Source organism: Hylobates moloch, unplaced genomic scaffold (assembly GCF_009828535.3).
Source record: "Hylobates moloch isolate HMO894 unplaced genomic scaffold, HMol_V3 SCAFFOLD_4, whole genome shotgun sequence".
NCBI classification, from domain to species: Eukaryota; Metazoa; Chordata; class Mammalia; order Primates; family Hylobatidae; genus Hylobates; species Hylobates moloch.
The window spans coordinates 100,916,937-100,931,120 of record NW_026652279.1 but is presented as its reverse complement, the minus strand read 5'-3'; the positions used below and the strand labels follow the sequence as shown (position 1 = coordinate 100,931,120).

The following is a 14,184-nucleotide window of genomic DNA, read 5'->3' as shown; positions in this document are numbered from 1 at the left end:
TCACTTTATATTTTCTTCTCTTCTTTCACCACCCCTGATTCCTGGGTGAAGGGAGCCATGTCAGACAGGACAGCATGGAGCCCAGCGACCTCTGGGACGATGTGTCTAACTGTCGGTGTGGGGACAGGCTGAAGACCCTAGAGCAGAGGGCGCGGAAGCAGCACCAGAGGTGCCTGGCACATTCACTGGTGGGGACTCCAAACTACATCGCACCCGAGGTGCTCCTCCGCAAAGGTACATGCGCCACGGCCAGCCACCCCGCGGGAGGTCTCCTTCCCTTCAGACCTGTGAGCTGAGTCTCCCTGGCTCTAGCTTTCCAGGACCTAATGCTTCCAGTCATATTTTTGTCCTCATGGAAGCCTGAAAACTACTAATTTCCGCAACATACAAGCCTCCCTCCTGTTCTGGAAGTGCTCTTGCTTCAGGGGGTTGGAAGACATGCACCATTAGACCAGTGTCTGCTGGCCCTCGGGCTCTATCTAGACCCAAGGGAATGACTCTAGCCCTGATTTTCACAGTCAAATGATGGAAACCACTCTGAGGGCTACAGGACCTCCGCTCAGTCTGCCCAGACCACATATTTCCGGGCTCTAGCTTTCACTTCTGTCTCAGGCTCCTGGCTGAGTTGTGCCGTGTGCAGCTGGGTGCTTATGTGACAGCATTGGAAGATCCTTTTTCTCTCATTCTCCCTGCTAGACCATAAGCAAAAGTGGCAGGTGCCAGTTGTGTAAAATGACTAGTGCTCATAACATTTGCCTCCTGGATGGATGCTTCATTCTATCAAATATAACATCTGGTTCAGTATAGGAGGAATCCTTCAGTGATCCTGCATGGTCCACAGTGATGGTGGGGTGTTGATCTGATTCTGTGTAATTAATCCAGAGACAGGCAGCCCCTGCCGTCACATGTTGTTTAAAGTCTTTGGAGCCAGCCAGACCCAGTTCAAGTCTGGGTTTTCTTTGCTAGCTGTGGTAATCCAGCACAAGTTACTTAACTTCTCAGACCACAGACACAGCAATAACGACCTTGAGAGGTTGTGAATAACCTTAGTGTCCATTGAAGGTCTACTTCCCTCTGCCACGTGCAGCATTCTCAAGAAACCATTGCTTGGGTTTTTTCTGCAGCCTCTGTTGCCAAACTTGGACAGGAAGAGGTGGGATGGAGAGATAACAGAGGGGCCTGAGGGGTCTACCCTGGCATATGCAGCTACAGGCACCCCCGGACTGACCTCTTAACATCCCGGTTTGTACTTAGCAAGGATTAGGTGACATGAAGACAAGCCTGGCTTGATAGGTCATGAGGCTCTGAAGGAAAAGTGGGAGAAAATGAAAGGTAAACAAGCCTAGCCTACAGCCTCCCGGAGGCCAGCCCTGACCCAGCACATCTGGGAGCCCCGTGAGGAAGGCCCGGCTCCGTAGGGGCCTCACACAAGGAGTGTTTGGCTTACAGTGAATTGTCCGGTGGGTTTTGCCCACCTCCTCCTCATCTCCGTATTCTTCAGCTTCATCCAAAACTGACTTAGAAGCCCCCCAGCAAGCCCTCCTGGACCCTCACCTGACTATTCACGAGTTATAGCACTTTATGTTTTTCAGTTTGTTGTTTTAATTGGTGCCTCTGTTTGTGATCTTTAAGAACATAAAATTTTGGATAGTAACTATTTGCTAACAATAAAAATAATCTTTTTAAATTAAAAAGTATTTTCTTATTACAATGATTAAAAATACAAAAACCTAAGCGGCCATGGCCGCCACCCACCCCCGCCACTCCACCCAGTAGTATCCAGGTACTCACATAGGTCCATCCTCTGCACAGTGTGATGCTTCAACGCACTTTCCCACTTAACAGGAAATCTGTATGTTCAGCATCTTGATGAAATTCACCTCGGAGGACAATTCATGCCTGTGTAGGGATTGAGTGAACTTTGTCTTGCAGGGTACACTCAGCTCTGTGACTGGTGGAGTGTTGGAGTGATTCTCTTCGAGATGCTGGTGGGGCAGCCGCCCTTTTTGGCACCTACTCCCACAGAAACCCAGCTGAAGGTAATGTGAGAGGAACCTCGCATCTGCTTGCTGTAGACGTCTGATTTTCTCATGTACCCATGAATCTTTGGTCAGCATTTGCCCTCTTATTCTGAGTAGGGTAGGAATGGCAGTTGTATAGGATGGGATTTTTAAAAGAAATCTCATTATTTTTTAAATTATTATCTGTTTTTAAATTTTCTATTTTGATAAGCAAAGCCATGGAATTGGACCCATTTTAATATCTGAAATTCTATTAAACCCTTGGCCATCTGCCACCTTGTTATTTCCAGGCAAGAACAGTGAGGATCAGCAAAGGTGTGCTGCAGATCCACTGTCTCCCCCACCCACACTTGCCCTGCAGAGAACACATGTAACTCCAGGAACTACAGTTGACCCCTCAGCAATAAGGGGGGGTTGGGGTGCCAACCCCCCTGCACAGTCAAAAATCTGCGTATAACTTTCACCTCCCCAAAAACTTTATTAATAGCCTGTTGACTGGAAGCCTTACCAGTAACATAGAGTCAATGAACACATATTTGGTATGTTATATGTATTAGATCCTGTATTCTTACAATAAAGCAAGCTAGAGAACAGAAAATGCTGGCCAGGCACAGTGGCTCATGCCTGTAATCCCACTACTTTGGGAGGATCATAGGCTGGGCACAGTGGCTCATGCCTATAATCCCACCACTTTGGAAGGCCAAGGTGGGCAGATTACCTGAAGTCAGGAGTTCAAGACCAGCCTGGGCAACATGGTGAAACCCATCTCTACTGAAAATACAAAAAATTAGTCCAGCATGGTGGTGTGCACCTGTAATCCCAGCTACTCAGGAGGCTGAGGCAGGAGAATCACTTGAACCCAGGAAGCAGAGGTTGCAGTGAGCCAAGATCGCACCACTGCAGTCCAGCCTGGGTGACAGAGTGAGACTCTGTCTAAAGAAAAAAAATCATAAAGAAGAGAAAATAGGTTTACTATTTTAATAATTGAAAGTGGATCATCATAAAGGTCTCCATCTTTGTCATCTTGATGTGGAGTGGGCTGAGGAAGGGGAGGCGTTGGCCTTGCTGTCTCAGGGGTGGCAAAGGTGGAAGAAAATGCTAGTGTAAGTGGCCCTCAAACTGTTGTTCAAGGGTCAACTGTATCTAAAGAAATCAGTTTCTTTATTTGGATATTATATCATTGTTCGCAAACTGTCAGCTATGTGGTCAGGCTAGTTATGCATATTCCTAATATTTATTCAAAGTAGTTAAATAACTGTCAGTCATTTAATACTAAATTATTAGTTTTAAAATGACAGCCATTTGCTTTCTGAAATGAGTTAGTAAGGATTGAATTGAGAATTGGAATTAAGAATCTGTGGTCTTCTGTGGACATACCAACTGACACACAATCCTAGGAGTTTTCACATGCCGTGGTGGCCATGACCACCAGGGAGCCTAAATTAATAACTTTAATTAGAAAAACTGTCTAGTAAGGCTGGGCGCAGTGGATCATGCCTGTAAACCCAGCACTTTGGGAGGTGGAGGCGGGCAGATTACGAGGTCAGGAGATCGAGACTAGCCTGGCCAACATAGTGAAACCCCGTCTCTACTGAAAATACAAAAAATTAGCCTGGCATGGGGGCGGGCGCCTGTAGTCCCAGCTACTTGGGAGGCTGAGGCAGGAGAATCGCTTGAACCCAGGAGGCAGAGGTTGCAGTGAGCCGAGATCACGCCACTGCCCTCTAACCTGGACGACAGAGTGAGACTGTTTCAAAAAAAGAAAAAAGAAAAATAGAAAAACCCTAAAGTAAGGCTTAATTTCACTCTAGGAACAGTAAAATTGGAATCTGGCATTGTCTGCACCCTAATTGAATTGCTGAGCTACTCACTAAATTGCCCACATGATAATTCAGATTTTTTTATTCTGGTAAAATATACATAACATAAAATTTACCATTTAATTATTTTAATGGTAAATTAAAATTTACCATTTTAATTATTTTAATCACTAATTATTTGATAATTATTTAATTATTGACCATTTTTAATTAGTGTATAATTCAGTGACATTAAGTACATTCACAATATTGTGCAACCATCACCACCCTCTATTTTCTGATCTCGGTGGGCAGTCCACCTCCGGTTCGCCTTTTTCTGCCTCAGCCTTCAGTAGTGGGACCCCACCAGACGTAAAGACGGGGTTTCACCGTGGTCTCGATCTCCTGACCTCGTGATCTGCCCGCCTCGGCCTCCCAAACTGCTGGGATTACAAGCGTGAGCCACCACGCCCGGCTACCGCCCTCTATTTTCAAATGTGTTAATCATCCCAAACCCATTAAACAGAAACTTCCCACTCTCCTTTTCAGCGCCTGCTCGCCTCTCTTCTGCTTCCTGTCTCTGTGAGTTTGGTTTTATGCTCAGGACTTCTTTTTTTTTTTTTTTTTGAGACAGAGTTTTGCTCTGTATCCCAGGCTGCAGTGCAGTGGCACAATCTTGGCTCATTGCAACCTCTGCCTTCCAGGTTCTCATGCCTCAGCCTCCCAAGCAGCTGGGATTACAGGTGCCTGCCACAACACCAGCTAATTTTTGTATTTTTAGTAGAGATGCGGCTTCATCATGTTGGTCAGGCTGGTTTCAAACTCCTGACCTCAAGTTATCCACCCACCTCGACCTCCCCAAATGTTCAGATTATAGGTGGGAGCCACTGTACCTGGCCTTGGGACGTCTTGTAAGTGGAGTCATGCAGTATTTGTCTTTTTGTGTCTAGTTTATTTCACTTAGCGTAACGTCCTCAGGGTTCATCCATGTCGTAGCTTCCTTTTTAAGGTGGAATAATATTCCACTGTATGAGTCCCTGCTTCTGGTTCTTTTGGATATAAACCAGAAAGTGGGATTGCCGGATTATATGGTCGTTCCGTGTTTAACTTTTTGAGGAACTCCCAAACTGTTTGCCATAGTGGCTGCACCATTTTACATTCCCACCAGCAGTGGCTGAGTGTTCAGTTTCCCTACATCCTCAATAAGTATTTTCCTGTTTTTGTTTTTTTTTAAGTAGTAGCCACCCTAGGGGATGTAAGGTGGTATCTCATTGTGGTTTTGAGTTGTATTTCCCTAGTGATTAATTATATTGAGCTTATTTTCATGTCCTTATTGGTCATTTGTATATCTTTGGAAATATCTCCTCAAGTCCATTACCCTTTTTAAATCAAGTTATTTGGTTTTGTTATTGTTGTTGAGTTGTAGGAGTTCTGTATTTTCTCTGGGTACTAACCCCTTTTCAAATATATGTTTTGAAATCTGTTCTTCCATTTTGTTGCCTTTTTGCTATCAGTAATGTCCTTTGATGCACAAAAGTTTTAAATTTTTATGCAGTCCAATTTTTTTCTTTTATTCCCTGTGCTTTTGGTGGCATGTCTAAGAAACCATTGCCAAACTCAGTATCATGAAGATTTCACCCTATGTTTTCTTCTAGGAGCTCTACAGTTTTAGCTCTATGAAAACAACTACTTAGGTTCAAACCAAGCCTCCCACCCACACACCCACTAACTTCCATGTCTTATCCGCTGTCCCATCACCCCAGCTGGTAGCCAGTCATGTTGGCCTTGTTTCCTCCTGATTCTAAGTGTAAACAATAAAGAAGTCCCCTAGGTTTTGTCTTCACAGTAGACACATCTCTACAACAAGTGCATTTACTGAACGTCCAGATGGCTGGTTTGTGCAGTTGAGCATGTAAGGTCACATGGGGTCAGTCAGCTTTATTCTTCTCTATGAGATTTTTCCTTTTTGTTTTTCAAAACCCCGGTTGGCCATATTTTGACCACAATAAGTATTTGAATGAGTGCCATGATGGTTTGACAGAAAGCCATTGCCATAGCTAAAGAAATAACTTTAGCTGATTACCTGAGGTCAGGAGTTCAAGACTAGCCTGGCCAATGTGGTGAAACCCTGTCTCTACTAAAAATACAAAAATCAGCCGGGTGTGGTGGTGGGCGCCTATAATCCCAGCTACTCGGGAGGCTGAGGCAGGAGAATCGCTTGAACCCAGGAGGCGGAGGTTGCAGTGAGCCAAGATCGCGCCACTGCACTCCAGCCTGGGCGACAGAGCGAGACTCCATCTCAAAAAAATAAAAATAAAGAAAATAACTTGTAGACCATCATTCTCTTCATTTTTGTGGAAAGCACAAAATTCTTTGGCTAAACAGTATTTCTGGGAGAAGAAAATCAGTATCTTTTTGTCTGTATTTGACTGGTCATCCTGGCCTCAGGCTGTGAGCCATCGACTGAAATGACACTTTTTATGGCTGCTGAGATCAACAACTGCTGCTTGTGTCTATTCTAACTCCTCTCCTATTGTGAAACTAAACTTATTTGAAAGTCACGTCATCACATGCTGTCCCAGAACTGCCCAAGGTGTGAGGAGAAGCTAACCTGTTGGTTCTGTTGTTTCCTCAGGTGATCAACTGGGAGAACACGCTCCACATTCCAGCCCAGGTGAAGCTGAGCCCTGAGGCCAGGGACCTCATCACGAAGCTGTGCTGCTCTGCAGACCACCGCCTGGGGCGGAATGGGGCGGATGACCTGAAGGCCCACCCCTTCTTCAGCACCATTGACTTCTCCAGTGACATCCGGAAGCAGCCAGCCCCCTATGTTCCCACCATCAGCCACCCCATGGACACCTCGAATTTCGACCCTGTAGATGAAGAAAGCCCTTGGAACGATGCCAGCGAAGGTAGCGCCAAGGCCTGGGACACACTCACCTCGCCCAGTAACAAGCATCCAGAGCACGCATTTTACGAGTTCACCTTCCGAAGGTTCTTTGATGACAATGGCTACCCCTTTCGATGCCCAAAGCCTTCGGGAGCAGAAGCTTCACAGGCTGAGAACTCAGATTTAGAAACCTCTGATCTGGTGGATCAGACTGAAGGCTGCCAGCCTGTGTACGTGTAGATGGGGGCCAGGCACCCCCACCACTCGCTGCTCCCAGGTCAGGGTCCCGGAGCCGGTGCCCTCACAGGCCAATAGGGAAGCCCAGGGCTGTTTTGTTTTAAATTAGTCCGTCGATTACTTCACTTGAAATTCTGGTCTTCACCAAGAAAACCCAAATAAGACACTTTTGAAAACAGGACTCAGCGTTGCTTTCAATAGGCTTTTCAGGACCTTCACTGCATTAAAACAATATTTTTGAAAATTTAATACAGTTTAGAAAGAGCACTTATTTTGTTTATATCCATTTTTTCTTACTAAATTATAGGGATTAACTTTGACAAATCATGCTGCTGTTATTTTCTACATTTGTATTTTATCCATAGCACTTATTCACGTTTAGGAAAAGACAAAAACTGAAGAACATTTGATGAGAAATCTCTGTGCAATAATGTAAAAAAAAAAAAAAAGATAACACTCTGCTCAATGTCACGGAGACCATTTTATCCACACAATGGTTTTTTTTTTTTTTTCCCACATTTCAAAATTGTGATATAATGATACAATGTTAAAAGCTGCTTTTTTTTGGCTTTTTGCATATCTAGTATAATAGGAAGTGTGAGCAAGGTGATGATGTGGCTGTGATTTCCGACGTCTGGTGTGTGGAGAGTACTGCATGAGCAGAGTTTTTCTATTATAAAATTACCGTATCTTGCCATTCACAGCAGGTCCTGTGAATATGTTTTTACTGAGTGTCTTTAAATGAGGTGTTCTAGACAGTGTGCTGATAATGTATTGTGCGGGTGACCTCTTCGCTATGATTGTATCTCTTACTGTTTTGTTAAAGAAATGCAGATGTGTAACTGAGAAGTGATTTGTGTGTGTGTCTTGGGTGTGATTGGATTCTCTGTGTGGGGGGTGGGGGGACTGAAACATTTGTCATATACTGAACTTATGTACATCAAAAGGGATTAATACAGCTATGCCAAAAAAGTTTAATCACGGACACATGTCCATTTCTCTAGTCCGTATGCTCTTTCATTCTTGGTAGAGCTGGTATGTGGAATGCCATACCTCTGACCCTACTACTTACCTTTTTACTGACAGACTGCCCACACTGAAAGCTTCAGTGAACGTTCTTAGTCCTGTTTTCTTCTGTTACCGTCAGGAAACTGAGTGATCTAATGGTTCTCTCACTTTTTTTTTGTTCTTTTAGTGTGCTTTGAAGTATCAAATCTTAACTTGGTTTAAACAATACATATTTCTAACCTTTGTAAGAAAGCAAAGATTCTTCAAAATGACATTGGAATAAAAAGCCATACGTATTTTCTTAGAAGTATAGATGTATGTGCGTGTACACACACACACACACACAGATAAACACAATATTCCTTATTTCAAATTAGTATGATTCCTATTTAAAGTGATTTATATTTGAGTAAAAAGTTCGATTCTTTTTTGCTTTTTAAAAAATCTGATGCTTCATAATTTTCATTATATTATTCCACATATTTTTCCTTGAAGTTCTTAGCATAATGTATCCATTACTTAGTATATATCTAGGCAACAACACTTAGAAGTTTATCAATGTTTAAACTAAAAAAATAAAGATTCCTGTGTACTGGTTTACATTTTGTGTGAGTGGCATACTCTGAAGTCTGCTGTGCCTGTCATCGTGACTGTCAGTATTCTCGCTATTTTATAGTCGTGCCATGTTGTTACTCACAGCGCTCTGACATACTTTCATGTGCTAGGTTCTTTCTCAGGAACTCAGTTTAACTATTATTTATTGATATATCATTGCCTTTGAAAAGCTTCTACTGGCACAATTTATTATTAAAATTTTGAATCCAAATCCCGTAGTTGGTGTCATGTCTTACTGGAGTTTGTAAGTCCTTGCCTCTCAGCGTGTTGTGACTCTCCCATGCCTCCCCTGTGACACATGAGCCAGGGTTGCACAGCACAGACAGGGCTGTCTCAGGAATGGCTTGGGGTGTGGAAAAGCAGGCTTTCCAGGTAGACACATGAAGTCCAAATCAGGCTGTGGTTCTGTGACCAACGTAACGTAAAATGGGAACAAAATATGCCTCCTTAGGATTACTGAGTGGCTTAAGTGGGATATCAAATAAATATGGCGGGTGATCAAATAAATCATGAATAAGAGCTAATTCCCCAGCATAATATGTTAAACTGAGAGGACAGTTACAGCCCCTGACCTTTCATTTTAAATTGTTGATGAGGCCTGGTGCGGTGGCTCACACCTGTAATCCCAGCACTTTGGGAAGCTGAGGCTGGCAGATCATCTGAGGTCAGGAGTTTAAGACCAACCTGGCCAACATGGTGAAACGCTGTCTCTACTAAATAACTAAATATACAAAAATTAGCTGGGTGGGGTGGTGGGTACCTGTAATCCCAGCTACTCAGGAGGCCGAGGCAGGGAGAATTGCTTGAACTTGGGAGGCGGAGGTTGCAGTGAGCTGAGCTTGCACCACTGCACTCCAGCCTGGGCCACAGAACAAGACTCCGTCTTAAAAAAATAGACTGGGTGCAGTGGCTCATGCCTGTAATCCCAGCACTTTCAGAGGCCAAGGCGGGTGGATCATCTGAGGTCAGGAGTTCGAGACCAGTCTGACCAACATGGTGAAACTGTCTCTACTAAAAATATAAAAAAATTAGCCGGTTGTGGGTGGTGTACGCCCGTAGTCCCAGCTACTTGGGAGGCTGAGGCAGGAGAATCACTTGAACCCAGGAGGCGGAGGTTACAGTGAGCTGAGATTGTGCCACTCCACTCCAGCCTGGGCAAGAAGAGACAGACTGTCTCAAAGAATATAGATAAATAGATAGATGATAAAGATTGATGGTATTAGAAATCTGGAAAATGTAAGAGTTTGTATACCTTAAATACGTACAGTCACATGGTTTAGAAATCAAAACACTGGCCGGGCACAGTGGCTCACACCTATAATCCCAGCACTTTGGGAGGCCAAGGTGGGCAGATCACCTGAAGTCAGGAGTTCAAGATCAGCCTGGCCAAAATGGTGAAACCTCATGTCCACTAAAAATACAAAAATTAGCTGCACATGGTGGTGTGCACCTGTAATCCCAGCTACTCAGGAGGCTGAGGCAGGAAAATCATTTGAACCCGGGAGGCAGAGGTTGCAGTGAGCTGAGATTGCGCCACTGCATTCCAGCCTGGGAGACAGCAAGACTGTCTCAAAAAAAAAAAAAAAAAAAAATCAAAACATATAGAGGAATGAAAGTTTATGTACAAGAAAAAATGTATATGTGTACTTTTTGCCTCTTACAGAAATGAGAATATTATGCATATTTTTCTGCATTTGTTTTCTTCACTTGACAGTATGTCTTGGCACTCTATATAGCAGCACATAAAGAAATTGATTTTTTTATTCTTACTGCATAGTGTTCCATTGTGAGGGTATTATAATCAAACTGGTCCCATATGGCTAGACATTTAGTTGTTTCTGACCTTTTGCTATTATAAACAATGTTAGAATAAATAACCTCTTATAACCATCATTTGTGTACGTGAAAGTAATTATGTGGGACAGATTTCTAGAGGTGCAATTCTTAGGTCAAAAGTAAGGTGTATTTGCAAGGTTTATTGCCACATTTCCCTGTGCAGATGTGAGCAGTTTCTCCCCAGCTCCCTCGTGCACACTTTGCTGAATATGCCAAGAAGATAAGGCCTGACTGCTCTTTCTCTGAGCCATTTCTCAGGATTGGATTTGTAGTGAGCAACTTTAAGGGGTAAGATGATGTCTCTCTCCAAGACAAAGAGCAAGTTTGCTTGCTGCTTGATATAAAAAAAGATGCCCCAAGCTTAGTATACCTCAGCAGAACCCATCTGAGTCTTCCACATTGCCCCAGTGGGACTTGGGAACAAGGGGAAACTGATGCAAACATGCTGCCTGCCATGCTATGAAAAATAAAGTCCTTTGTCTCTGATCCAGGAATCTTTGTCTTAGTCCAGCATCCATTAAAGCAGGGGTCCCCAGCACCCGGGCTACTGACTGGTACCAGTCCATGGCCTGTTAGGAACAGGGCTGCACAGCAAGAGGTGAGTGGTGGGTGAGTGAGCATGACTCCTTAGTTCCACCTCCTGTTAGATCAGTAGATCAGCAGTGCATTAGGTTGTCATAGAAGCACAAACCCTATTGTGAACTGCACATATGAGGGATCTAGGTTGTGCACTCATGAGAATCTAATGCCTGATGATCTGAGGTGGAAGAGTTTCATCCTGAAACCATCCCTCCCCCATCCATGGAAAAATTGTCTTGCACAAAACTGGTCCCTGGTGCCAAAAAATGTTGGGGACCATTCTACTAAAGAACAGGCTAACTTATTGCCTTGTAAAAGTAGGGAAGGCCAGGCACCATGGGTCATGCCTGTAATCCCCGCACTTTGTGGGGCTGAGGCAGGCGGATCGCCTGAACCCAGGTGTTCGAGACCAGTCCGGGCAATATGGGGAAACCCCATCTCTACTAAAAATACAAAAATTAGGCCAGGCATGGTGGCTCACACCTGTAATCCCAGCATTTTGGGAGGCCGAGGCAGGTGGATTGCCTAAGGTCAGGAGTTCAAGACCAGACTGGCCAATATGGTGAAACCCAGTCTCTACTAAAATACAAAAATTAGCTGGGTGTGGTGGCACACACCTGTAGCCTCAGCTGCTCGGGAGGCTGAGGCAGGAGGATTGCTTGAACCTGGGAGGCAGAGGTTGCAGTGAGCTGAAATCATGCCATTGCACTCCAGCCTGGGCTACAGAGTGAGACTTTGTCTCAAAAAAAGAAAAAAAAATTAGCATAATCAAAAAAATCTTTGATATTAAGTCAATATTTGTAAGTAGTACTATGCTGGTTTTTTTTTTTTTTTTTTGACAGGTTCTTGCTCTGTCACCCAGGCTGCAATGCAGTAGCATGAACATGGCTCAGTGCAGCCTTGACCTCCTGGACTCAAGTGATCCTCCCACCTCAGCCTCTCAAGTAGCTGGGTAGCTGGGACTACAGGTGTGCACCGCCATATTTTTTTTTTTTTTTTTTTTTTTTGTAGATACAGGGACTCCCTGTGTTGCCCAGGTTGGTCTTGAACTCCTGGGCTCAAGTGATCCTTATGCTGATATTATTAATCCTGTTAAGTCTTTTTCCATCAGTAAAAAAAGCTTTTCCTTTATAAGAGAATTTTCCATTTCCAACAGAAGCCTACACTGAGTGGACAAAATGAGCTTATTCACCTTAGAAAAGAAGAAAAATCTTATTGGACACTGGGATGAAATGCATATGGGTCATTGTGAGTTTTTTCCTAAGTTCACATCAGATGAGTAATGTGCCAATGTAACAAAGTTTGAGGGAGGCACCTCCCACATGAGTGTGAAAACCCAATCGTCATGCTTAAAAAGTACAAAATGATTGGAGGCTATTGTCACAGAGTGAAAACCACTCGAATGGCAGTGTTGTTCTTTTTCAGTTCACATCAGACACTGTTAGAATTTTTTTGTTTTGACTATCAAACATTTCAGAAAACTCAAGAGAAGGAAGGTCTGTCATATTTACTGATATTTTTGCTTACCGTGTTCTTTCTTTTCTTCCTAATGTGCTAAGGCTTTTTCTTTTTATCTTTTTCTTTCTTTTTAGAGAACCTCCTTTAGCTGTTCTTTTAAGGGAGGTCTATTGGTGACATTCTGTTAGGTTTCCTTCACCTGAAAATGTCTTCATGTCCCCTCCCTTCCTGAAGGATATTTCCACTGGCTACAGGATTCCAGATTGATAGTTTTCTTTCAGCACTTGAAAAATGCTGTGCCACTTCCTCCTGCTCTCGTGATTTCTCAAGAGAATCTGTAGTCATTCTAATGATTTTTCCCCTATGGATAGATAAGGTGTTTTCTCTGGCTGCTTTCAAGCTTTTCTCTTTGCTTACTTTTCAGAAGTTTAATTAGGAGATTCTTGGCTTAGATTTACTTAGGTTTTTACTGTTTGTGGTTCACTCAGCTTCTTGAATCTGTAGGTTTATTTTTATAGCCAAATTTGGTATTTGGGGAGTTTTCAGGCATTATTTCCAGAGCTTTTTCTTTCACACCTCTCCTTTCGAACTCTACTTCCATGACTCTACTGATACAAATACTAGATCTTTTGTTGTAATTCTTAAGCTTCGGCTCTCCCACCTCCAGAGCCCCCTCCATTTTTCTCTGTTGTTTACATTGGATAATTTCTATTGTTCTAGCTTCCGGTTCACTAATTATTTCCTCGGACCCTTTTATTCTGCTCGTGAACCCATTCACTGAGCTTTTCATTTCAGTTACTGTATCTTTTAGTTTTTTAGGTTTTTTTTTTTTTTTTTTGAGTTGGAGTTTCGCTCTTGTTGCCCAGGCTGGAATGCAATGGTGCATCTCAGCTCACCGCAATCTCCACCTCCCGGGTTCAAGCAATTCTCCTGTCTCAGCCTCCCGAGTAGCTGGGACTACAGGCACATGCCACCACACTGGCTAATTTTTTTATTTTTAGTAGAGTTGGGCTTTCATTGTATTGTGTCAGGCTGGTCTCAAACTCTTGACCTCAGGTGATCCGTCCACCTCAGCCTCCCAAAGTGCTGGGATTACAGGCGTGAGCCACCATGCCTGGCCATCTTTTAGTTCTAAAGTTTCCATTTTTGGAGCCAAGTGTGGTGGCTCATGCCAGTAATCCCAGTACTTTGGGAGGCTGAGGCGGGCAGATTACTTGAGGTCAAGAATTCAAGACCAGCCTGGCCAACATGAAGAAACCCCATCTCTACTAAAAATACAAAACATTCGCCAGGCATGGTGGTGCACGCCTGTAATCCCAGTTACTTGGGAGGCTGAGGCACAAGAATTGCTTGACCCAGGAGGCAGAGGTTGCAGTGAGCCAAGATGGCATCACTGCACTCCAGCCTAAGCGATAGAGTAAGACTCAAAAAAAAAAGAAGCAGCAGCCAAAATACAGGAGTTGGGGTAGGTGGGAGGAAAAGCAGTTTTAACCGGAGAGCCAGCAAACAAAGAAGACGGCAATAGCATTCCAAAGTACCGGCTTAAATTTTAAAATTTACCACGGGGTTTTCAAAGGGAAACTTGGTATGGGAAACATGCGGGAATGGTGCAGGGTGCAGGGTCCTATGTGTCTTGTTCTGGTGGCTATCTTGGGTAATCACCTGTCCAAAGGTCTGATTGGCGTTATCTTGACTTCAGCCTGCTGATGGTGGACTAATTGTCATGACTCCCCCTAAGCGG

The 14,184-nt window shown here is 43.7% G+C and overlaps 1 protein-coding gene and 1 non-coding gene across 2 annotated transcripts in view; one reads left to right on the top strand and one right to left on the bottom strand.

Moving 5' to 3' along the window:
• Positions 1–8,781, top strand: part of LATS2 (large tumor suppressor kinase 2) — an 89,711-nt gene extending 80,930 nt beyond the window's left edge. The window contains exons 6-8 of the mRNA XM_032150719.2: positions 52–234; positions 1,933–2,039; positions 6,456–8,781. Of these exons, the coding sequence (XP_032006610.1) occupies positions 52–234; positions 1,933–2,039; positions 6,456–6,950 (785 nt within the window). The 3' untranslated portion in view covers positions 6,951–8,781. The remainder of the gene's footprint in view (positions 1–51; positions 235–1,932; positions 2,040–6,455) is intronic.
• Positions 8,782–12,254: 3,473 nt separating this feature from the next.
• Positions 12,255–12,353, bottom strand: LOC116467725 (small nucleolar RNA U13). Its single transcript, XR_004247928.1, has one exon. It is a non-coding gene; the product is annotated as a small nucleolar RNA U13 (small nucleolar RNA).
• Positions 12,354–14,184: the final 1,831 nt, after the last annotated feature.